This window comes from Octodon degus, unplaced genomic scaffold (genome assembly GCF_000260255.1).
Source record: "Octodon degus isolate 3935 unplaced genomic scaffold, OctDeg1.0 scaffold00155, whole genome shotgun sequence".
NCBI lineage: Eukaryota > Metazoa > Chordata > Mammalia > Rodentia > Octodontidae > Octodon > Octodon degus.
This window is the reverse complement of record NW_004524731.1, coordinates 4,205,779-4,231,614: the sequence shown is the minus strand read 5'-3', so window position 1 is coordinate 4,231,614 and position 25,836 is coordinate 4,205,779. Positions and strand designations below refer to the sequence as shown.

General features: G+C 53.8%; 1 protein-coding gene across 1 annotated transcript in view; it reads right to left on the bottom strand.

Moving 5' to 3' along the window:
• Csmd1 (CUB and Sushi multiple domains 1) overlaps window positions 1-25,836 on the bottom strand; it is a 1,642,653-nt gene that overhangs the window by 175,995 nt on the left and 1,440,822 nt on the right. The window contains exons 30-37 of the mRNA XM_012517218.2: window positions 24,504-24,698; window positions 20,196-20,312; window positions 16,154-16,267; window positions 14,721-14,816; window positions 8,191-8,394; window positions 7,210-7,334; window positions 6,368-6,464; window positions 615-719 (exon numbers count right to left, since the gene is read on the bottom strand). Coding sequence (XP_012372672.2) covers window positions 615-719; window positions 6,368-6,464; window positions 7,210-7,334; window positions 8,191-8,394; window positions 14,721-14,816; window positions 16,154-16,267; window positions 20,196-20,312; window positions 24,504-24,698 — 1,053 coding nt within the window. The remainder of the gene's footprint in view (window positions 1-614; window positions 720-6,367; window positions 6,465-7,209; window positions 7,335-8,190; window positions 8,395-14,720; window positions 14,817-16,153; window positions 16,268-20,195; window positions 20,313-24,503; window positions 24,699-25,836) is intronic.

Below are 25,836 nucleotides of genomic sequence, written 5' to 3'. Positions count from 1 at the left end.
GCCCCTCTCACTGGAAATTCACACTTACCTTTCCAAGTCTACCTGGTAATCAAACACCCAAGGAGATTTGTGAAGCTGACCTTTGTTATCCCATGTACCGGGCTATTAACACAGTCTCTCCTGCGTTTTGGAAAGGTTAGCATCCCCTCTGCGAAGCTGTCTTCCAGCTAAAGTGAGTCACGCATGTGCGTGGCCCTGACATGGTTCCTTCTCGTACCTCTTATTTTAACAGCCCTTGAGACTCGACACATGAACGGCCTAGGACAGTCCACTTGGAAGTTAAGAGTCTTCTGCGGCTTTGGACGTTAATATCAGTATTTGCTAATACTCATAGGGAAGTTCACATTACCACAAACGGCTGAGCACTGCGGCCTTGCCACCAGCAGCCTGAGACACAGCTAATTATTCCAGCTCCTGAGTCCTGTTTTTCCAGTAATCTCTCGTCTTGAGGTGTTTTCCACAGAACCTGGGACTGGTAAGATTCGACTTAGTGCCCATTTCACAGATCGCTTTAGACCAATGCATTTCACTATTTAAAGAACAGGGTATTTTTTGTCTTTTTAAAAAAAAATTGCTCAGTGGAACCAGGAAAGACACAGGGGTGGGGAGCTTACTCTTGTACTCCAGGTGGAAGCCCGCCGCGGCCACACTGATGTCGGACTGGAAGTGCAGGTAGAGCTGGTTGGAGGTGCTGTTCAGCAGGGCAGGCACCGTGGTCCCTGCAAGAGAGAGCGCGGGGGTTCCACAGTGCACAGCACCTGACGCAGAGCTCGGGCGGGGCTCGGGCTGCTGTGGCCCCTCTGATCAACCTATATCAAATCTGACCACAGTGGCCTGCTGTGGCCGTCATTCATGCAGCCATTCTACCTTTACAGGGAGGGGAAGTCCCAGGGCAGGCCTTTGGGCCTCAGTGTAGCACCCCAGGACACCAGCACACAGACCAGCATCTGCTATGGACTTGGGGTTCACAGAGCTTTTAAACGATGTGATTGGACTTTTGAATTGCTATATTCAGCACGACTGGAGGAACAGAATCCTAGGGCCTGCTCTTGCACAGGCTGGGAGGTGCGTAGGCACTGCTCCCTGCAGGTGCCGGGCAGGCTGCCTCTGCAGCCTGTCAGCCACTGCATGACTCCCACTGCGCGGTGCTCCCTCGGAGCTGTGCAGATGGCTCCTTCACGTGTGTGAAAAGTGACGCCCTGCTCACATTCACGTAAAGCCGCCCTTACAGTGCTCAGGCCTGTCCAGGGTGACCGGGACGTCCAGGTAGGAGCACAGCCAAGGCTGCACGCAACACGGTACAGTGGGAAAGAAACGGGCTCAAGCCAGCAGCTGAAGACAGTCTTGAGGGCTGTGCCACCCTGTGGGGTACAGTGGGGGTGCTGAGGAGCCTTCCCTAAGCGGTGTGCCGGGCTCTCCACTGTGCCGACACTGTGCTCTAAGAAAGGCGGGCCCGGGACAGGTACCTGGGGAGCGGCCATTGTGAAACACTCCACAGCGCACCCGGACAGCGGCGGTGCGCGAGGAGCTAGCAGCAACTCTGCACAGAGCAGGCAGGCAGTGCACGCCTCAGCACTTGAGGGAGACGCCGGCTCTCAGGAGCGAGAGGTCCTGTGTCCTGATTGCCGCTCGGTGTCTTCATCATCCCCGGCAGCTGCAGCCAGCGAGCGACCCCACGATCAGGTCCAGCTGGTCCTGACCCCCGGCACCCACATCTAAGCCTTTTCTGACACAGGATCAGGCAGCTGTGCGAAGGGCCTCTGCCTGGGGTGTGGGGACCCCGAGGTCCTGCCTCTCCCTGGAGGATGCTGGGACGTGGCCGAGGCGCCCTGCCTCCTCGGTCCTCACTTCAGCCTAGAATGTGGACGACCGCATCCTGCAGGCCCAGGTCCTGGAAGCCTGAGGCCACCGCAGGCCCAGCGCACAGCCGGGCACCTGCTGCGCTGAGTGTGGCTTTCTCCCAGGGGCCAAGGGTGGGGACTCCAGGGGAACAAGAGGGCCTAATGCCCTCAGAGCACCTGGCTGTTGGCTATAGTCTGCAGCCACACAAAGGACTTCTCAGCGTTTCGATGGGCATATAGAACCTCTTACTATTTATTTTATAGTACTGGAGATTGAATCCAGTGCCTTGCCCGGGTGGGACTCAAACATGCAGCGTGATCCTCCTGCCTCAGCCTCCTGAGAGCTGCACCGGCAGGCAGGGCCATCACACCGGGCTGCACACGCAGAACCCTTCCCTGGATGCATAAGGAGCTCCTGTCCCTTGAGCGTGTTCCTTCTGGAGCATGGCGGCATCTCTGGCCACGCGGACCCGCTCACTGGAATAGGAAGCAAAGGAGGGCTGAAGAAGAGCTCTGCTTCTGACAGCCTGCACTGCTCACTGCCTGCACAGGCGGGTTCCCAGGTGGAGACGCGGGCTTGGCCTCCACGCGGCTTGGTCTCTGTGAAGGAAGCTGGTTCCCAGGGGTGCGGACTGGTCGGGTCCAGGTCACCGTCAGGCCCCGAGCAGCACCATGCGTGTGTGCGGAGGGAGCAGGAGCAGGCCCTGCCTGCCCTCAGTCCTGTGCTGCTGGACCCTGAATCTCCAGGGTCATGGGCCACAGACGAAGGAGGAAGAGACGCAAGACTGAGGGAGATCAGGACGCAGACGGGTGATAGGCAGCCACACGTGGCTAACACTTTCCACAGCTGAACAGCTGTGGCGGTGACCAGGCCCCTCAGCACCAGCTTGGTGAGCAGGCTCATCACCTGAGGTGAAGCAAGCAGACACAGAAGCAGATGGCAGCCGCGTGTCCAGGGCAGTACTGGCCGCCCAGCACCGAGGAAGTTCTCTTGTGGACAGTGAGGGTGGGCAGTGGGACCCAGGGACCCGGAGAGGCCAGCGGTAGCAGGTGAGCACAGTGTGCCGGGGGCTGCTCGTGGCCCAGCCCAGCCCTTCTCACATGAGACAAGAAGCCTCGCGTGATGCCTGTGCTCTCTCCGCCGCGCTGGCGCTGCGCTGCGGGCAGCCCCGCGTCATCCTGGCATCGCTGGCAGTGAGTCTGGTCCCTCCTATGCTGGCGGAGACTCAGCCACTGTCCCCCCCACTGCTTCCCTCTTGTCCCCCTGCCGTCCCCCAAGGGCTGGGTCATCACTGCCTGCATTCCTCCTCTCCCAGAAGCCCCACCAGCCACGTGCGCCGGCCACGTGCCTGTGCTCTGGTTTCAAGGGTGTGGACTCACCTCTCACAGTGGCACACAGTTGGTTCAGCGCTCTAAACGTAGCCCCTTGCGGGTGAGATTCTGTCTTACACAATTCCAAACTGTTTTCTGCTCCCTGCATGGTAATGTGAACACACAGGCCTTCGGTTCGGCCCAGGCTCTCTGATGTTTCCTGGTTCATGCTCCACGCTGCATCACAGAAGCCTCCATGGCTGGTGGAGGTGCTCACCAGGGCATGGTCACCAGGGTGTGGTCACCCGAAGATGGTCACCAGGACGTGGTCACCAGGAGGTAGTCACAGGATGTGGTCACCAGGAGTGAGCCTTTGCGAGGTCCATATGGGGCTCGCCACTTTCCCTTCTCCCTTTCTAGCCACGGTGTGGGCCCAAATCCACAATGCACCACTCCTCCTTGGGCGGATGCTCTCAGATACTTTTCCAAGGGATGAGAGTCCAACAGAGATCGGTCCTCCTACGTCAGTCCTCGTGATAATTTCAGCAGCTGGTTCCAGGAGTGAGGGCCACGCTGTATGTCTGTGACAAAGCTCCATCCCCTACCACCCACTGAGGGCACAAGATCTCCGTGCCCACATGGCCTGAAGGCCAAGCAGGTGTCCCCAGCCGTGTCCCACAGCCTGGGCTCTCCTGGGCTCTGTTTTCCCTTCGAGTATTGCTCCTACGGGACCATCAGAGCTACTTATTCTCCACTCAAAACGCAGCTGAGCAGTTTTTTTAAAATTTCCAGAAGCAGAATATTTGTGATCACACTGTCTTCCTGTGTCCTCAAGAGAAGAACACATAACAAAGTAAACCGGGAAATCCCAGCGCTGTCCCCAAAGACACACGCTGGCTCTCGGCACACGGGTACTTACGCCCCTTTAATACTGATTGCCAGCTACAAATGCATACGCCGTTTGCACTGCTTCACTCGCTTATAATTTACAACCTGCCTGCTTCCAGAGTGATTTTACACGACTTGGGGAAGGCGAGGCCCCAGTCCTCCGCCTGCCCGAGAAGCAGTGAAAACTCAAAGCACGGAATACACTGAAGGTGTCGATCCTTTTTCCTGAAGTATAAGCCTTTTACGGCTGCTCATTCTTGCCTGTTTTTCTTCAACGTCTAAATTTTAAATGGGTTTAATATCTCCTTTATAAATATTTTTAAATATCATAGGAATAAAAATGTTTAAATATTCATTATGCTCTAACGTCTCAGACTTCTTCACCCACGCGTCATTTTCCACATGGCATGTGACGCTTTTCATATATCTCACTCTAAAAAGTTGGAGATACTTTCTTACTTACAAATGTTTCACATACAGTACAGGTGTCTGGCCTCCCCACTACCTCTCAGGACATCACACAATTATGTGCACCTCTGTTTGTCTATAATTCATATGTATCTGCACGCATGTTGTAGAATTTTCTAATTATTTTTGGGTAAGCCACACATGCGCTTTTTTACTTCTTGGGGAAGTCTGCTGTGGATTTCTTCAAACACTACAGCTCTCAAGAGGAAGACCAGAGTGGACCGCATGCGGTGGCCTCTGCTCCGGACCTTACCCCAGGGCAGGACCAGCTGCGACAGAAAAGCTCCTGCAGACGGCCGGGGCGTCGTCCCCGCGTCTCACTGGGGCCCGTCAGGCAGCGGGGCCTTTCCTCTGGCTTTGTCCTTTCTGACCGTGACACAGTTACAACCTGAAGGCCAGCTTTTGCACACTACTGCTTGCTCCGAGTCTGTACTCTGCTGCGCATGATTCAAGTTGGGCATGAGGCAGGCCCGGGGATTCCAGGAGCGGGGAGCATCGCTGCCTGGCTCAGCGGGGGACAGCAGGGCACTGCTACAGCCAGCCACAGGGTGGGCATCGACGCCTCAGAGATCGGGCCTTGCTGCTAACGTCTGAAATGTTCTCAGGAGCCAGGCTCTCCGGAGGCCAGTGCGCGCTGAGCACTGAAGCTCCTCCTAGCGTCCCTGCTCGACTGGGGGAGGCAGGGAGGGCCTGTGCCAGCGACATGAGTCCTGCTCTCTGCACTGAACAAACACCACACCGCTCTCCAACAAAGGAGGCTGGCTTCTGGTCCTGAGCGTGGTCAGGGCTTGGGGACAGGCCGCGGCTGCCTCACTGACCCTCGCTGTGGACCTCAGACGCACACAGCACAGCGCGTCCCCCCAGAGAGGCCTGAGCAAAGGCAGAGCGAGCGCAGTCTCCATGCAGGGCAGGATGTGGGCACCTCCGCCGCACGCAGCCCAGCATGCTCTGTGCACTGCACGCGTCCAGCACTGTGCTGGTGCCCTTTCCCTCTTGGTAGTCTGGGCCATCTTCTGATGGGCACCATGTCCCCGGGGGTGCTATGGGACTGAGAGAGAAATCCTCCCAGGGCTGAGGGCAGGAAGGCCTCCTCAGAAAGAACAGAACAGGGAGAGGCGCTCCCAGGGCAGAGTAGACGGGACCAGCCTGGCCTGCTGGGCTGCGTATGAGTACGGCCCATCCTTTGGCTGATTTATAAAAAAGGACTTCTCTGGAGGTGGAGAGGATCCTGAGCCCTCTCCAGAGTGAACACACATGAGGGCATGCAGTGGGCAGTGGCCGGCCGCCAGGACTGTGTCCCCCAGAGAGGAGGAGGATCGTGGGGATGCACATTGTCCCCTCCAGCCACAAGAAGGGTCCTAACAACAAATCCTGCTCTTCTGACCTCAGAGGAGACCACAGCGAGCGGAGGAAAGCCACTTCTGGAGCAGCAGAAACCACGGAGCCCAGTGACCTTCAGAGGTCAGAAAGTTGCCACAGGGAGGGGAGAGTCTCAGGCACTGGGCGGGAAGATGGAGCTGCAGGTGGCAGCGGACTCAGGTGCTGAGGAGCAGGAGCCTGAGTGGGGGATCCGGCATGGGCCCCAGGAGAGGCACAGCCCAGCACCTGGAGCCCGAGTGCCTGGGCCCGCACCTCCTCCCACCCTTGGCCTCGTCCTGCCCTGGAGTGCCCCGGCTTCCACTCGACAGCCAGCCGCCACTGCTGCACGCCCTTACCTGCCCCCTTTCCCTGGCCTCCTGGTCTAAACCCCAGGGCACATTATGGAGGGGAAGAGGTTTGTGGGGCGATGTCCCCGGGACTGTGGTACTGCCACGGCTGCCAATCCCACGGCACAGAGCACAGGGCTGGGGTCACCATACCTGAGAAGCTGCCCAGTCTCGGGGCACTTGCCTCCCCGCCGTCATGGATCTCCAGCGAGTCCCAGTTCTGCTCTGTGGCGAAGCTGATCACCTGGATCTGCAGGAGCAGAAGATGCGTTAGGGGGCAGCAGTGCCCCAGGAGGCCGGTCTGGTCAGAGGAGGGGTGCTCCGGATGGGCAGCGGAAGCACCCAGACAGGAAACAGTGCATGAGGTGACTTGTGAACACCACTGAACGTGACATTTTTATAGTTTTTATTTTCAAAATCGATTATTTCTATTCCAAATATAGAAACATTATTAGATGCATTTTGTGGAAATACTAAGAAAAGATAACTAGAATATATCTATGTATTTAAAATAATCAACAGAAAAGAGAAAACAGACAGAAAAGAGAAAAGTAAACCAAAGTAGAAAAGAAAAGGAAAGAGGGGTTGGGTAGATAGCTTAGTAGAATAAGCACCTTCTGGCAAACACAAGGTCCTGAGTTCAATCCCCAGTACAGCAAAAAGAAAAGAAAAGAAAGAATGAAATGAAATGAAATGAAATAGAAAATAGGAAAGACAGAAACAAGAAAGGAAGAGAGAGGATGAAAAGAAGGGAGGGAGGGAGGGAGGGAGGGAAGGAGGGGAAGAGGAGGGAGAGACAGGGAAAGAGAAATGAAAAAGAAAGGAGAGGAAAGGAGAGGGGAAGGGGGAGGGGGAGGGGAAGTGAGGGAGGAGGGGAGGGGAGAGAGGGGGACAAAGCAGGGGAGAACAGGAGCGGGGAGGGGAGAGGGCAGCAGGAAGCCCAAGCCCGCCACACAGTGAGCCCCGCAGGGCATGAGGCTGCCAGCATGACGCACCTGAATCCCAGACCCCTCTGTCACTAGGATCCTCCACACACAGTTCAGGTTGTTGCCGTAGGGCTCAGGGTAGCCAGGGGACAGAATCGTGCCTCTCCGCTGGGTAAAATTGCCACTGCAAGGAACTGAACGACATGATCACATTTATTGAAAGAAAACACTGTGGGCACCACGTTCTTTCGGCCTTCAGCTTCCTACTGCCGTGGGAAAGCCAGCTAGAGACTTCCCCGTACTTTCAGTGGCATTTCTCACCAAGACAAAGGTCAGGCTCTTAAATTAGCAATATCAGTGATTATCAATTATGCTAATTAGCTCTGGTCTTAAGCCTGTAAATAAATCATTTCAGAACTCATACGAAGTGACAGCTAATAACAATGGTGTCTCTCAAGTGCATTCTGCTCCGAATAATTTATCCGCTTAATCCAGGGATCATGGCAGAGCAGTGTCCCTCTGTGCAGACCGCAAGTCCAAAGGAAGCTGAGGGGCCGGATGCGCGAGTCCCGGGAGAAGAAGAGGTGCTCAGAGCGCACAGGGCTAATCGTGGCTGCACTGGAGGTTCCTACACTGATGAGACACGCCTTAACCACCACCACCACTGTTACTCCAGCTGCATATTCCTATACTCCTCAAGCACCCATCAGCGCAGCTGGGCCAGAAGGGCGCCAGCACGCAGTGCAGCAGGTTGGCGTGAGGAGGCGCTGCCGACAAGGGCCGGGCCGCGTGCCCATCGCTCTAGGATGAAGGCACACTTGGCAGGCACGAAGAGGGACAGCATGTTCTGCCTGTAGGCTCTGTTCAGCTGCTTTATCAAGTAATAATTTTAAGGATTTAGCTGCTACTCGATTATTTTTGGTAAAGGAAACCATGCTCTGTGTAGGTCACGAGCAAGGTCAGTTCCGCGGACCAGGCAGCCACTGAGCAGCCATCTGGGGAGGTCCTAGGCCCTCGCATGGCCTGGCGACCACGTGGGGACAGCCTTACCCACGCAGCTCGGGATGGTGTCGTTCCACTGTGCCAACGCGTTGGGGACCGACTGGCAGCGGATGGCCGAGGACCCCTGGAGCAGGTACCCTGCGTTGCACTCAAACCGCACGATGGAGCCTGCCGAGAACTCAGACCCAATCCTCCGTCCATACCGGGGCTCGGGGACAGAGCTGCACTGGGTGTCGCTGGTGCGGGGCACAGCTGGAGGCAAAGCACACAACACAGCCGTGAGCGCCCTGCCAGGAGTGATGCCTCCGAGGCGGAGGAGGCACAGGACCCAGACTCCTGCAGACACAGAAATGATGTCCTACTGGTCTCTGCAGGTGTGTCTAGGGCAAGGGCCCCCACACATCCAGCTGCGGCCGCCCCAGGGACCACCTCAGAGTCCCCTTCAGACAGTGTCACACAAGGAGAGCAAGCATCTTCTCCTGTGTGGCTCCACACGCACAATGCGCAGATGCCGCGCGCCTCCCACGGCCATGGTGCCAAGCTGGTACCGCCCTCAGTGACCTCAGCCTCTGCAAACACCACCCTCTGAAGGGCTCCTGACCATGTGGCCTTTGCCATGTGACAATAAAGTGAGAACAGGGTCACCACATGATCCAGTGATTCCATTTCTGAGTGTTTATGCAAAAGAAATAAACGCAGGGCTCCAAAGACCCCTGCCCTCCCGTGGTCACTGCAGTGGTATGCGCTGGCACCATGGTGCGGCTGCAGCCTAAGGGCCTGCCAGCGAGAAACACAGAGGAGAACTGTAGATGCGTGGTAATTCAGCGCATCTGTGATCTGCATGTGGTGGAACTTTATACAACCTAAAAAGGAGCACCCTTCCCTCGCGGGCAGCGGATGTCTGGGGCGCCGGGTGAAGTGAAAGGAGACCCACTCCAAGGGCAGTCATGGCACGATGCCACTGCCAGGGCGAGGGAGACAGCTGGGATTCAGAGGAGCGCAGGCACAGTGGCAGCCACCGCAGGTCGCTGGAGAAGCGGGCCGTGGCTGCTCAGGGACAGCGACGCTTCTGCCACGTGCGCTGGGCAGGCTGGAGCAGGCAGGGCTCCGCCGCGCACAGTCCTAGCATTAGACACTTAAAACTGTGTCAAGAGGGTAGAGTCCAGGTGAGCTCAATGAAAGAGACAGCAAAAGCACTTTTGGAAACAGAATTGAGCTATCCAGGGTGTTTGGAGAGACGCGCCAGGTGAGTGAGGTCAGCCCTGCAGCCACTGAGTCCAATTAATTGACATATTTTCTATCAGCAGACAAAAGCTAACAACCGCGTGCTACAGAGCCATGCACTTGATGAAATTAGTGATACATCTGAATGGAGCCATTTTGTGGTGCTAGGGGGATGCAGAGCAGCTGCTACGCCTGGCGGCGCCACAGCTGTCTGCCATGCTTGTGCCCTGGGTGTCCAGATGCAGGAGTGCAGGATGGAGGGTGCTATGGTACCTCAGGGGCTTCTGACAAGACAGAAGTGTTTTCCTACAGTGATCATTTTCCTCCTCATGCAGATCACATGGAAGGAACATGCAATTTATGCAAGGGTTCCACTTGGTTAAGAAGCCAGGGGCATGAGACGTCTCTGTGCACTCCCAGGAGTCGCTGTCCCTCCAGGTCCCCAAACATGAGGGGAAACACAGCCAGTAGCATTACATTCCCCCAAGTTGCCACGAAAACTTCCTCATGAAATTCGTGTTCAAGGAAAATGACCTAAGAGAATCCCACCAGCATTGGAACGCAACACTGGAGAGTGGCTTCCAGGGTATGAAAGTGCAGGAAGCACACAGGAGAGGAATGCCAAGCATCTCAGAAGATGGGCAGCAGGACGCTCCCACGTGACCCAGACCTGCTTGCACCTGCACGCGGGCGGCCCCTGCCGGGAGCCACGTTCCTGCCTGGCTGGTTCTCTCCTGACCTGGACCCTACAGGTGGCATCAGACACTCCATGCGCTACCAGAATTATTTCCAACCTCTCAGTAATGTTTTACTCTGCTGTAAACCAAAGCTGCAATCAGCCTTGTGACAGTGAGTGGGCAGCAAGGTCAGCCTGGCATGCAGGGGCAGACCGAGGCTCTGAGTGACTGCCCCCAGCAGCAGTGCGGCAGCAGAGCAGGCTGTCCTCCGGGACCCGTGCGGCCCTGAGCGGGCGGCCGTGCAAACAGGGAAGGTTCACCTCTGACTCATGCAGCAGCCCGACCCGCGCTGTCCTCCTGCGCCCCACGACAGCTGTGCCAACACCACAAGGAGCAGCCCTGGGTGCGTGCAGGCGCAGCGCACAAGACCAGACCCATGCTTTGCTGTCGTTCAGCGATCCAGGGACATGCTCCCTTTCTCAAGTCATGCTCCTCTGATTGGGCTCAGTCAGCTGCACGGGGCTGGGGGAGAATCTCATCTGACAAGCCCTTACTAGTCAAGGAACTAAAGAAACTGTTCCTGAGTTTAAAACAAAACTTGATGCTGAATCTTCTTTGCCAAAACCATGTATCTTCTAAGCTGTTGATCCAAAATACACACCCTGAGAGGTGGAAAATCAGCAAAGCCTTGTAATTCATGTCTTCTAGGAAGAGAAGCAGCCCAGGCAAAAGCAACCAAAACGCACACATGCATGCCTGCGAGGGGCTAGAGCCAGGACACCCAACAGAATTTTCCTGCCTCACTCGGGGTGTCTTGTGCTTCCAGTTCAGTTCATCTTTCTTTGTGGGAGGATCAGAAATTGCAGGTGAGACCTCATGCCTGCCAGGCAGGTGCCGTGCTGTGGAGCTACCCCCTGGCCCTCAAGGGGGACGCTCAGTTACTACACTCTCTCGAGCGATACGGAAAGTGACTTCAGCATCCCGACAAGGCGAGACCGAGGCACAGCCTAGGACCTGGGCCACGGGGCATGGGGGGGATGACGGAGGGGTGTGGCTTCGTCCTTGTTTTCTCCCTCACACTACAACAAATGCCACAGCTTCCTGAACTTGGCATGGGTTACTTGAAGAGAGCCGCAAGTCGCTGAACTGTGTGTCGAAACCCGAGGAAAACAGGCTGTGTGTGACAACGACCAGGCATAAACACGGAAGGCAGTCAGCACAGAGCCTTGCTGAGCAGAGACAGCACCAGGCACAGCGAGCTCAGTCGGCTGCACAGGGGGAGGCAGCGTGGCAGATGCCCTCCCCAGATGGGAAAGTGCCCGGAGGAGCCGGCCTGTCCCCAGGGCCGGGGCTACCTAGAATACTGACCGGCAGGTATTCTGTGTCCAAATGAAGAGCTAAATGTGAAGTCATGAATTGCAGAACAAAACTGAAGTCTGCTCTCACAATGGGAGCAAGAGAGGGCTCAGGGCACTAAGAAGCGGTGTGCTCAGCCTCCGCAGGGACCGAGTAGTCGCCTTCAGTGCAGCACACTGCGGCGGGACACAAGGACCACACTGCGGCCAGGACATGAGGACCACACTGTGGCCAGTACGCGAGGTCACTGTGGTCACTGCCGCCAGCGTGAGAGGACCACACTGCCGTGGGGTCACAGGCAGATGATCGCAGGCCTGGCCACTGCTGACAGTAAAGGGACAGGCAGCTCAAAAGCAAGACATAGGAGAGCAGAGGCCCTGCACCCAGGACCGCGAGGGCTGGGAGGCAGGAGGGAAAGCTGAGCAGGATGCAGGCTACAAGGAAGTGACAAGACTCAGCATTCAGTGTTCAGACTCAGAACTGCACAGCTCCAGGGTCGCAGGGAGCTCGGCTCGCGGAGGGGAAGAACGAGCCAAAACCACTTGGGAGGGCTAGGGACAGCATGGCCCTCAAATTCTCCCCGAGACAGGTCTCCTGCAGCATTTGCTTCTCACTTCCACTGGCTGAGGATCGGGACAGAGGTGGAGGAACTTGCGCCACAGGGAAGGCTGCTGGGGTGCCGGGCTGCAACAGCACGTGTTGGTACATGGGTCATCTCCCTCAGGCCAACGCACCTGACACCTCTGAAGACTTGGGAGCCACACAAGTGCATGCCGCACACGGTGGCAAAGTGCTCAGCATTCTGAACAACCCAGAACCTCCACAGAAACCCTTCCCAGGCCCTGAGTCACCCCAGGTGGTCTGCCTCAGCACTCCCAACAGAGGCCAAGCTTTCTGCATGTTGTGTGTTCTAATTCAACCTCTTTCCTCCCTTTCCAAATGCAGCCTTCCACTCAAAGACCGTGGCAAACTAGCTGACCTCAGAAAATACTAGGTTCCTGCAGATAACCTGGAAGAGCTTCCTTACCAACATGCTTCTTCATGAGTTTAAAAGGTGGTTCCACCAGCCTTACTTGCACCTCCACATTATCAACGTGGAGCCGTGACAGGCAGGAACAAGGAGCCGCCAATGGCAACTGCTGCTCACACATAAGGAGTCACATTTGGCCCGGGCTTGCCTGTGGTGTGCTTCGCCACATCTCTATCAGCTCCATCCAGGGGAACCCTCTGTGTGGCTGTTAACCAAGATTAGCGTCCTAGAGCAACGAAATCATAAACTTGCTGGGCAACCCTGAAGCTTTAGTAACCTAGAAGAACGAAGCCACGTGCGGGAGGGAAGCACTCCTCAGTGCCACTGGACACGACAACGTGCAGAGAGCTCCCGTGCTTCGGATGCCAATGACTGTTCACGACCTGATGTTCAGCTTAACTTTTCATATGGATCAAACACGTTCCCTGCTGCTCATGAGTGGCTTAAAAATTGCTTCTGGGATCCTCTTTCCTCACCACGAGAGGCTTTGGACTTGGAAGATGACACTGACTTTCACATAAACTCCCTGATGGAGAACACGAAACCGAGGTGAGTCGGGACTTTATAAAATCTCAAAGCGGCTACAGGCACTGCACGTTCTTAAGAGCAAGGCAAGCAGGCTGCTTTGGAGGTTCATTTTCCTTTCTGCACTTTCCACATTTTCATGATAATGCACACTTTCAAATTAAGAAGCATAATTTTTAAAAGCATGTTTTCTGAGGATGGCACATAAAGATAAAATAGGGCCTCTTGGAGTCTATGAGAATGCCCTAATATTTATAGAGATCAAAGGAAGCCCTTACACAATGGGACAGAATTGGAGACTTGAACATGTCGGGGAAAGGTATTTAAATCAGTCTAGTTTCTTTATGTATAGCAAGGCTCGGGAATCTGCTTTGGCAAAGTAAGTTATAAATTAAAGGAAATTTGCAGTGGACAGAAGCAGGCTGCTGCAACTGGCCATTCACTGGCCATCAGTGGTCTGCTGCTGATTAATTACACATGCTTTAATGAAGGTGAAAGCCTACAACGATGTAGCTGCCTCTGCTTCAGCAGCAGCAGCTCTCCATCAGCTGCGGCCTGAGTGGGATGACACACGTCTGGCCCCTTCCTGGCCTGGCAAACATCACCGCCATGCTTTAATCTTTAATCTCACTGCTTAAGCTGGAGGACTTGACAGCACGGCTTTACAGTGTGAGACTATCAGGAAGGACTTATCTACACGATGACATTGTTATTCTATGTACTTTTGAGAAAATATCATAAAGAAAGCTTTCTGGAGACATTTTTATAAAGGAAAGGAAGCCGTGGCGCGGCCTCAGAGCACAAGCCAGACTGCAACGGCTGAGCGTCGCCTCCCGTTCTTGGGCCCACACTTTATCTCTGCAGCCCACAGCCTCCCTTGGATTCTGCCCTGTCCCTGGCAGTCCCTGGCGGTCCTTGGCGATGCCAGGCAGTCCCTGTCTCTGCTTCCAAAAGTGCAAGCGTGTCTGGGCCACTTTCTCAAGTTTATAGAATGAACACAAACAGCAAAGAGGAAATGCGGTTGGCAAAAATAATTCCTCCTTTTTAGGGTTTTGAGCACCATGAGCAAGCTTTAAATTTAACAATGAGCATGAGAGCACAGAAGTGCCAAGCGGGGCAACCGAGGAGCAGCGCGGAGGCAGGAAATCCCGCCGGTGGGGGTCCTGCAGGGAGTTACTCCAGTGATACCTGGTGCCTTGTTTTTTGTGGGTTTTTTTTTGGCTTTGTTGTCTTTAAAGTTTGTTTTTACAATGAAATTCAGAATTAAATTCTGAATTATGTGTTTTAACTTCATTTTATTAAAGTGATGACAAGGTCTAACCAGTTTTCTTCATTAGATAAACACTGTGTCTGCAGTCATTTGGCAAGATACATAGAAAGAGCAGGCAGTGCTGGGGATCAAGCCCAGGCCTTAGACACACAGGTGAGCACAGAGCCACAGGCCCCGGCACAGGCAGCGCGAGAGAAATACTGTGTCCTTCTAGGCCAAGCGCCAGCTCAAATGTGGAGAGACCAACTAACGTTTCCATGAAGTCACTTCATGACACATATGTGCGAATCTCCAGCTGATTAAGTAACCCCAAATGCCAGGTCCTTTTTTTTGGGGGGGGGGGACTGGAAATTGAACTCAGGCCCTCAGGGAAGCGCTTATTCCACTAAGCCATCTCCCCGGCCACATCCCAAATGCAGTTCTGACACTTTCTGCCATCTGCCCCAGCACAGTGCAGAGGGCGAGGGGCGGGCAGGGCGGGCGCTGAAGCCTTTACCTTGATAGAGGAAGTGGAAGCCCCTGGCCGATGCGCCGCTGTTCGCGCTGAACCGAAGGAGAATTTGATTCGACGTGGCTAGAGGCAATGTCTCCCCTACAAATACAAACAGAGACAGTAGCAGGGCGCCACATGGCGCAGGGCGCTGGCATGCATCTTAGTCTTCCGGAAAGTAAAAGCCAACTTGAAATTTCACAACAAATTTAAGCTTTTTATATAAATTTCACACTGGGGCTTAAGACCTACACATAATGTTTTATAAAGATTTCAAAACACTGTTCTTGCCATGTGTTCTATTAAAATGAACTATAATCAATGTTCCATTGATTTTCTTGAGGACAGGACAAGCAATATTTTTAGCTGACAATGTAGGAGATAGAAATATCAAGTGAATTTTCTACTTTAGATTCATTTGATCATCACTTGCTAAGTTTTTATTTAAACTCAGGAAAATTTCCTGGGATTCAAAAATCTCTCTCTGTGTTAATGACTCTGAAAAAGTCTTCCAAAATAAACATTTCAGTCCTTTAGAGTGTACAGGAGCCAGGAGAGAGTGAAAGTCAAGGAAAGGAGCCAGATGCGTCAGGTACACGCCAGCTCCTGAGGAGGGCCGCGTCTTCACAGACTGCGCTGCAGAGCGCAAAGCGAGACACGCGGGCTCCAGCACGCACAGACAGGGCAGGCTCTCCCGCACCTCCCGGGGCCTGGAGCGGCGCGTGCTCCCGCAGGGAGCCCGAGGTGAAGGACTAGGCCTGCACACAAGCCCGGACGCCTCCTCCAAATGACTTTGCCAGGAAGGAGCAAAGCAAAGACTGTCAGGCTTCCAGTGAATACGAAATAGTAAAAAAATTGGAAATCTTAACACCAGCTGGCTAAATGTGTGATGTGCGTATTCACTCTCTTTGTAAATTTACTGAGCAGATCTGCACAGCACAAGCATAGAACAAATAAGGGCCTGGCAAAGTGAAGGTGGTCCCCGCATGCTGCTGGAACGCTGACTTCCTTGGAAGCTGCAGGCCGGCTCCAGGACGCCCTGTGAGTACCCAAATCTGAGGAAGCTTCCTGCACCTACATCTTTACAGCTTGGATGATTTAGGACAAAATGTTAACAGCTTTTATCAGCAAGGGGAAGGCGAAATCACAAAGAATAGAACATGCAGAAGGTATCCCCTCCTTTCCTGATGTTTACTTCTTTTATTAAGATGAACATTATATTTTCCATAATCTCAATAAGTAAAATGATAAAGGCAGGTGCTTTCTAGGTGGGATGCTAATACTTCTGAAGGTCGATGTCTAAAATAAAACCTTGCCAAACCTCCAAAGTCAGCAGTGATTAAATTTCTCACTCAGCAAAACCCAAAAGAAACAGACAAGTATGAAGCTAATCCCATCCTGTGCAGTGGAGTCAAAGGCGAAAGCTGCTGCGGCTGTACCTGAGTGAGACCCCGAGAGGGAGCTGAGCAGCCTGGCCTGCGGGTGGCTTCCGTCGAACAGCTCTGCCACGTCACCGGGCGCCGTCTGGAAGTGCAGGAACTGCCCGAACACCACTGGAAGACAGGGAGGGCACACACGCTGACACGGGCGACGCGAGGTGCGCTACCCAAGGAGTCCCCGTCCTAGGAAACGCGGGACGTTGGATTTATTCTGTCTTCTGAGTTTTCAGCAACTGAACAACTTTGTTTTGTTTCTTCATCGTCTGATACCGCACAAAAGAAATAAAAGGACTGTTTTCTGTAAAATGTGAACATCCCGAAGGATTATTTCATTTTAATGGATCACATCATAAGATAGTGAAAGATTTGGAATCCTATTCATTTTTGAGTAATTAGTGACATTTTATTTGGTGAAAAATAAGTATCAGTGTCAGGCACCATGATAATCTGATGAGGAATTTACAAGTTATTCTTCTATCTAGTCCCTCTTAATCTCCTGCCGACTCATATTAGCTCAGTCGTGTGCTTGATTCAGCACGATGCTGTGGAGACTGCGTGTGGCATGCCCACTGCGCGATTCCACCTGCTTTTTGGGTCCATCAGGCTGCGTGTTCACACTTCCTGGAAGCAGAACGTGACTACGCATTTCACAGTCCAGGTTTAATCCATGTCTGTGCACTAAAATTGAAGATAAGCCTGGATTTCTGGTATTTAGAAATCTTGTGACCGGTGTGTGCTCACAAGCCACAAGCAGCCTGCGCTGTGGTGGTTTTGTGTCGCTCTGCACGGCAGCCACGTCAGCCACGCTGAGTCATGATGGACAAAGACGGTGCTGTGCACGCTAATTTGTGCACGCGCTAAAGAGGACATCAGCGAGGATGCGCAGGGGAAGCCACCCGAGGCAGCATCTGCTGCGTCTGTGCGCATACCTGCGAGTGCTGTGGTGGAGTATTAAATACCCGTGACACTGCGTGACACAGCCTTCATCTTCAGATTTTAGTACTGCCTTGAGAAAACCACCAAGGAGGCCCCTACATAAGGCAGGTTCCCAGCTGGGTGAGTTGAGGCTGGCTAAGGCTTTCCGGGTTGGAGCTGGAGCGGCCAGGAGCCCTGCAGTTCCTCCTCGCGTCCCACCAAGCCTCCTTGCCCCGTCACCTCCCAGAGCAACTGACTTTTCTCACGTTCAGGCTGCATCCTTGTGCCCTTCGATTCATTAAAAAGATGAATCAACTGCACACAGTCTGCTTTCCCACAAGAAAACCTCCACTGGGTGCTAGCAGCTGAGGGGACGAGGAAGCCACCCATAGGCCCGGAGCGGCCACGCCGTCCCCTGTGCTGGCCTTCACACACGTGTGGGTGCCGAGCACTGAGAGTCAGAGGATGCCAGAACCCGCTCACCTGAGGGCCCCACGCCTGCTCCTGGCTCCGCTGACCTGAGTTCTAAACCTGCCAGGAGACTGGCTGTGCACAAGGACATCCATTGTGCAGCTGAGAGCAAGAGGCTGGGAACACACCTGGAGGGCGGGCACCTGCCTCACAGCTGGACCCGCACAGGGAGAGGTCCAGCCCCCGTGTGCTTGTGTGGGTGAGATGTCACACCGGGAACCTTTCGTGGCACGTGGAACACACGTGCAGAGCTCTGCAGGTGACAGCTGTGGCCTACAGTCTAAATGGCGCCTGTCTCCCAAGGCCAGTGGCCGTGCCTCAGGCCTCCAAGGACAAACGTGAACACACACCCTGGCCCAGAGCTGTACCGCATGCTCTTCACACGCTTCACCCAAAGAAGGGAGTGCAAATACTCATCAAGATATTAATGTGGTTCAGTTCCGGTTCTATAAATGAAACTTTTGCCCTGCCTTGGAGTGAACAGAGAAGACTGCAGTCTCTGCCGTCCTGCTGTAGAAGCTGCTCTCTGAGCCCAAGCTGAACCCAGCGAGCAGACTTCCGTCCTCACCAGGGTCCGGCCTGCGGGCAGCAGGCGCCCCAGGCATAGTAGCTGAGCATGTCGGGGCGCAGCCAGGCCTCACGCGCCTGTGTCCTGTTGGCGATTAACCCATCACCCAATCAGCAGCCTCCAGGAAAGAAGGAGGAAGAAACAAGTGAAAGAGGTGTGGGAGAAGCTCCACATGACTTCCCTGAGAGCTCCTGTCTTCTAAATCAGACCTTTCTGGGACAGAGTACAATGCTTGTGCCCTGAGCCCTGAGCCCTTCAGTTTTGACCTACTGGGAAATTATAATCAATATTTGAATGGGAACAGAGGGGCCGGGGAGATGGCTCAGTGGAATAGGCGCTTCCCTGGCAAGTGCAAAGGCCTGAGTTCAATCCCCAGTTCCAAAAAAAAAAGAATGGGAACAGGGGTTTTCCTGCTGAACAATTATGATTCCACTGGCATATCTATCAGAGGCTTACAATAAGCTATAATCATAGAATGAAGCTGCTAGAATAAGCTCAGGATAATAATAAGCTAATAAGATGCTTAGAACGAGGCTGATAAATATGTTGTTCTGAATTAACAAAATGCAAAAGGAATATTTATGTCATGGTAACTGGGTGCCTGGCGCATGCTGAGTTAAACACTACATTCCCCACATGGCTACAGAATCCAGACCGGGTTGCTCAAGAGTCCTCAGAGGACCAGCACAGGGTGAAAACGGAAAGTGTTCAAATACTGTCACTGACTTATTCTAAGAAAAGCCACCCCCAAAGCACAGTCTCAACTTTGACCAGTCAGCCTGGCTGCCGTCTGCACTCTGTGGAATGGATGCTTCCCGTCTTGGAAGCCGGTCGCCCTGTCCCGCCTCTGTCTCTCCTTCTTTGGGCTACGGCTGAATGCACTCTTCTTTACTGGGGAGGAGGTGGTGGTCCTGCCTCAAAAGAAAGCCACCAGCAGGGCAGCGCCGGCACAACAGCTGTGCGACCCGCTCCGGGCCTGAGCTGGGGCGACGCGCCAGGGCTGCCTGTGGCTCAGTCCTGACTGAGGCCTGGCTGTGACAGCGCAGCCGAAGGGCAATGTGGGCTCGTGCATCCTTGGGCAGGTCCCCGAAGCCATTGCATTCCCCAGCCCGACTGTGTTCTTTCAGTGTTTTATCTCCAATGTGTACTGGCCTTAGAATGTGCATCTGTTTTATTTCTACATGAGTGATTGCTGATTTAATGTAACCAAAAATCTTAGCTAGGCAGGGTTTTAACTTCTCCACTGGAATAAACAGAAATAGCCTGTAAGGCCATAAAAGCTTTGTCTGGTTCCTCCCGGGAGGCCCCGGCCCCTGGGCCGCTACCCAAAGCCCTGGCGGTTGGAAGCTGGTCTGGAAACCTGCTTGGGGGTAGTACAAGCAGGACCCAGAGTCTACTCTCCTGGAGCCACCGGGCCTGCTCCACGTTTGCAGGCCACAGACACAAGGGGACACAGGGCCCAGGGGATCCATCCTAATCTGATATTGCACTTCCCCGCCGGCCGGTGGTGCCCACAGGCAAGCCCTGGTCATGCATCCACCCCGAGCTGCTGCTGGTCTGGCTCTGCAGGATGAAGGCGGAGCCCAGAGCCGGAGCTCGGAAATAGCGGCCCACCACCGGGGTATGTCCTGAGCCCTTCTCTATACTCCTGTTTCAGGCAGGGTCTTACCACGTCATCCGGCCTGGGCCGCAACCTAACAGCCTGCTGCCTCAGCCTCCTGGGCAGCAAGGATCGCAGGTGCGCGCCAGTCCGCTCGCCTCCGTGGCACACATTATTCACAATTCTCCCTCATATACAAATACCCACTTTAAACAGTAATTTCTCCAGAAAGAAGAAAGGGGGCCACATCAATGTGTTGGTACTGGCCGGGCCAGTCTCCTAGAAAGGGAGATAACTAGTGATATCCCATTGGTGAGAGAAGGGCTGTGGACACTGCACGTGAAAGCGCCGGGAAGCCTGCTGCGGCCTTAACGCAGTTTGGTGCATATCGCTTTTGCTTGTCAAGATCTGTGGTCCTTACAGAGGGGCAGGAAGTGAGCCCCGAAAGGGATGCAGGAACGACCGGAGGGAGCAGGGCCGCAGCTTACCGAACTCCTTGGGCACGGCGATGGTGTAGAGGCAGGTCTGGCCGGCCGTGTAGTTGTGCGGGTAGTTGGGGGACAGGACCACACCTTCGGACCCCGAGTACTGGCCGCCGCACGGGGCTGGAAAGGAAGCAGCCGAGACAGGTGAGCTCGGGGCGCTGGGAGCGGCGGCAGCGGGGGCCGCAGGCGGGCTTGTTTCCAAAGCCAACGGAAAGAACAAAAGCAAGATCTTGTCCTGCACTGCTTTCAAAAGTAACAGAAAGGGAAGAGCACAGACTGACCACATTAAATACAATCTATTCACCTTGGGAAAAAGCGTATTATTTTAAGACCTATCTCAGGCATGCCAACATAATCATGAAAACAGTTGTCATAATCATAAAACAGGTTCTAAACTAATAATTTAGTATCATGAAGGACCCCGTAATCATCTAGTTTATATAAATCATCCTATTTAAAAGACACAAAGGTGGTTTGCTGTTTTCTATGCGACTAGTAGGAGACCGGAAGAATAAAACGCGACGACTTGACCCCAGGTAAATCCCGTCCAGGAGGAGGACGCGTGGCTGGGGCGCAGCGACGTGGGCGCGGCCTCCCTCGGTGCATTCCGCGAGGAAGGCGGGGCCGCGCGCCCGCGTGTGTGGAGAGGGGCTGCACATGGGGTTCATCCCCCGATTTTACATTTACCCTGACGAGGTTTTGCTGAGAAAAACAGGAAGCAGGAAGTCACTGTCCACGCTCAAAATGTTATGTAGGCATCGAGAAAGACTTGTGGCTTAATCCCAGGGACCTCTGGCTTAATCCCAGCGACCTTGGGCCGGCTCTTCACTTCCGCGTCCTGCGGGCACATGCCTGGGGCAGCCCCTCCGGGCTCAGCTCGAAGCTGCCTGCTGCGTGTGGCCTGCCTCTAACTGGTTTCTTGGAGGCAGCTTCCCTGATTCGCGGTCAGAGCTTTCAGTCTCTGAGAAAATTTATTTTTCTGCAGCTCATTTATTCTGATGTGGCACATTTCAAGCGTAAAAAAAAATACAATTTTTTGCCTAATCCCTTGGATGTTAATTAGCACACTGGTAAGCCCTCACTGACGGACAGAACAATGTCCAAGAGTAATAGGACTCCTTAAAATACCCTAATGCGAATGGGAAGGGACCCCGTGAGCGATTTATCAGGAGAGCTAATGACCCACCAACCGGTCTCCCAAATCCTTGCGTCACAAGGCTTGGAAAACTGCAGCCATATTTTGATTCAAAGGACGACGACAGCTCAGCCGACCGGCAGCCCCAGAGCTGCCCGCGAAGAGCTAGGAGAGAGGACCAAAGCAAGCAGCCCGGTGGGCTCGGCCAGGACTCCCTCCCGGCAGCTGCGCCACACCCACACCGAGTCCGCAGCACAAGCTGCAGTTTCATTTCCAATGGGGTACGCTTCTGTGGGCTCGTCTCCGAGGCGGGGGACTGGGGGGCTCGCCCAGCCAGGGGCAGCCTCAGGACCATCCCCTCCACTTCCGCGGGCTCGCCCTGCTAACTTCAGAGCAATTAATTCCCCTCACAAGCTTGAAGGTCAAAGTTCTAAAAATAAGTACAAGTGAAGAATGAAAATTCGTTTTATTTTTCCCCAGCCCTAAAAAGTTCAAGTAGATTATTTTGCAAATGCCTCTTTGCCAGCTAAACAATCCATGCACTTCAAATCTGACCTGAAAGTTTAAATGAAAAATAAGGGAAAACCGCCCGTCCCTAGGCCAGCAATGCGTGTGGGCGTCACTGTGAATGGGACCCTGCAAGGTACAACTACAAAGATACTTTGTCTGGGGGTAGAAGAAAGGAGAGCTGCCTTAGGACAGCAGGACACCCAGGACAGCCCAGGCGAAGTGCTGGAAGTGGCCCTCGCGGCTGGCCCTGCCGTAGCGGGTCAGGCCTAGGTCCAGCCCTTCCTGGAACTACAGGCTGACCACTGAAGCTACCAAACGTCCCAGACTCAGCCAAATGTTTCCGAAATTGATAAGCATATGCAGAGAATTTGCATTTAATTATTACCTCATTTAATAATTAGTAATAATTCTGTCCGTGCTCTTGTGTTAAAGTAAGGAGCAGCCATGACCCTTGGCCTGGTAACAGTTAACTTACATTAACGGAATGACAGAGGAAAAATAAATGTGTGCTCACTTTCTCTCTGGTACCAGCACATTAAACTATTTTCTAAATGAATGAAGGTAGGCCAGAGGAATCACAGCAGATCGTCGAAAGAGACCTGCTCATCCATTCTGCTAATTGGGATCGTCATTCACACGTGTGAGGTACCCCGAGCCTTCGGACCCAGCCCTGCCAGAAGGAGCCGCACTACAGGGCGCCTGAGTGTGGGCTGCGGGCACTGGGCGCCGCCTTCGGCTCCAGCCCCACAGTGAGCTCCAGGATGAAGGCTGAAGGCGCCAGGCCAGGCCACACAGCAGAGCACACTCCTGTATCTGAAGCACCTGGCCGCAGAGGCCTGTGTCCTGCAGCATGAGAACCACGAAAATGTTCAACGGTAGGCAGAGCTTCCCACCGCCGTGCTGCTGAGGGCCCACAGATGCAGTGCACGGCGGCTCCAGGCGCCACTGGGCCTGCCTGCCCTGACGCTCGGGGGCACGGGCTCCTAGTGCACGTGAGGAGAAGGCAGCGTTCCGTGGCTTCTGAGCTTTGAGTGCCTTAAAATGACACCACCACCACCACCACCTCCAACACCACCACAATGGTGCTTGAATTCACAGGTCTTCAGCCCTGAGAAAAGCAGTAATCTTTGATTTGACATTTGAACACGTTAGGACTGCATGCTTTTTTGTCCATGGCAAGAGCATCACCATCCTCCCTAGATTCAAACTGCTTTTAAACTTCATACAAACTAAATTCCCTTTCGTACAGTCACCTACAGCTCACAGGTTCACGCTCTGTCTTGAATGTGGCTTCCCCGCTTCATCTCCGCAGCCCCAGCTTCTTACATCTGCTCTACTGCCTTGTGCAGTGGGTCAGGGACATGCAGGGGTGCACTCCCCTCTGGTACACAGGAAGGGGACAGTAGGGGACAGTGGGGGAGCTCAGGTCACCAAAGACCAGGGCAGCCTGAGACACAGCCATCTCTGGATCCACCTGTCTTCTGCTCTATGAAATGTAACAGGTCCCTGTGTTTACTACAGCAGGGTAAAACACATAAGAATTCGAAGGCCTACAGGTAGATTTTTCTAGCAAGAGCTGCTTTATCCACTCCTTCATTAGTCATTGACTTAGACATCTAAATTCAACTCTTCCTCTGTGTGTGGCATCGCTGGGTCCTGGCAGAAGAGAGGCTGACCCGAAACCCCTGGGGTCACGAAGTGGCGAGCTTCAGCACAGGACCAGCGGCAGGCGCAGCTGAAAGGGGTCCTGTGTGTGTGTGTGTGTGTGTGTGTGTGTGTGTGTGTGTTTCAATTTTTCTTGTGCCTGCTTTTTACACACTTATTTGATCAGATGGGACCAGCAGCATTATTAGACAGGTGGATAACATTCTTATCCTAAATTCAATTTATTGAACTGAACAGGTCCCCGAGTAGATCCTAAAACAATCCAAGGAAATAGCTTTCTGGAGCACAGCATTCATCTCACCTTGCAGCGGGGAGCTGCTTTATTAATTTATCTTGGTCTCTACCCCAGGGCCTTGCACATGCTAGGCAGTAGAGGCTCTACCTCTGGGGAACCCAGTGCTGTTTCCTCAGTGCCTCCCTGGGGGCCTCTGCTCCTCAGCTCAGAGGCCCGGGCCCATCCCTGCTGGAGATCCCAGTGGCCGTCCAAGGAGAAGCGGCCCCTGGCCATGCTGAAAGCGGCCACAGGGGCAGCTGCGGTCTGACCGCGGCCCACAGAAAGCTGAATTTTGCTTTGTTCTTAAAGCTCATTTTTCATGAAGAGCCTTCGTTTTTACAAAACATGGTTTGGATGAAAATGATGCATCAATTAAAAAATATGTATTTTAAAGTATCCCTCCCTTCCTTTCCTTTCTCCTCTCTCTTAACACATCTATTGATTGGTTGTTAATGAGTTATTTATCTATTTCCTGCAAGAAAAGCAGTTACAAAATGTTAATTGGCACCACTCACATAGATCGGGTCTTCACACATAAAAACAGAAGTTGAAAGTGTGGAGCACCTTAGTGACAGAAAGAAGTGTCTGGCCAGAGCCTGTGAGCCGAGCAGGGCCAGCCAAGGTCAGGGATGGACTGGACACTGGGACACCAGCTCTGCTGCGCCCCTGCTGCGCTGGGTGTGGAGCCCTCCCGGGGCCCTGTGCCAGGGAGCTGCGTGAGACCCACCTGTGCAGGAGGGCAGGGCGCGGTCCCAGGAGGGCTTCCCGTCAGCCCCAATCACACAGGTGATGGACGATGGCTCCACGATCTTGTAGCCAGAGTCACACTGGTAGGTGACCGTGGAGCCCAGTTTGAAGTCGGTTCCAACTCTGGTCCCATTCATGACGCTCCCAGGGTCAAAGCAAGCTTCCCGTGGCTTCTCTGCAGGTGAAACGAATGAGCACATCATGAAAGATGCTGTTTTTTGGTTTTGCTTTGGGTCTGGTTATTTATTTATTTAGGGCTTAGCATGTAGGAAAAATGCTCAGATATATTTAATTAGCTAATGACTAAGTTAACGTATTGAGTAAATAAAAAACAGGTAAGTCAGGGAGACAGCTTGGCGATCTAAGCGCCTGCCTGGCAAGTGCACGGACTTGGGTTCAATTCCCGGTACTGCATGCCGTGCCAGCCACTGAACTGGGCATGGTGGCGCACGCCTGTAGTCCCAGCACTGGGAGGCTGAGACAGGAGGACCATTATGAGTCTGAGCTGTGCAGCAAGACCCTGCACCAAATCAATCAATCAATCAATCAATCAATCAATCAATCTTTAAAAAAACCAAAGAGAAATTCCCTTTCATAATCATAGTCTTTTTTAGGCGATGCCTTGTGATTGAACCAGCATGGAATGATGCTCAGCCTGATGCAATGGTAGAACACTATCTTTCGTGCCCTTGTCTCTGTCTTGGCTTGGATTTGAGGACCCAGATCCGTAAGCTACTCAAGAGAAGCAGGCTGTTTCTGACGTTTGCACTTAGCCCGCACTATCACAGACAGCTAAGTTAGGCAGGAATGTTCTAGATGCCCGGTCGGGTGGGCTGCACTGGACATAAGACATGAGCGCAGCGCAGCCGGCTGGAGGCGCAGCGTGACCGAGCCCGGGCCTCCAGAGACGCGGAGTGCCAGGCCCGCACGCCTCCCTGGGCAGAAGTGATGCTCTACGGCTCATGCTGCCTGGTGCAATAAGGTGTAGGTTGACGCCAGTCACCAGGTAGGTGACCAGGGCCTCCTGATGCATCCCTTCTGGAAAAGGTCCTTGACCCTCCCACGCACTGGCTACATGTCCTGCTTGCCCACTGGGCCAACAGTACTGAAGCAGCTAAACTTGTCATCTTATTGGTTGGTCACAGTTTTGTCCCACGCTGTGCCCACTTTGTGATTTGGTCTATACAGCAGCGTTCTTAGAGAGGCAGGGTCCAGTCTCTCAGGAGCTATCTGCATCTGCCAATGAAATTTTCCTGCTCTTGACCGCATTGTTCCTTAGCATTCATTCTCAGTTCTGGGGACCCCGGTGTCAT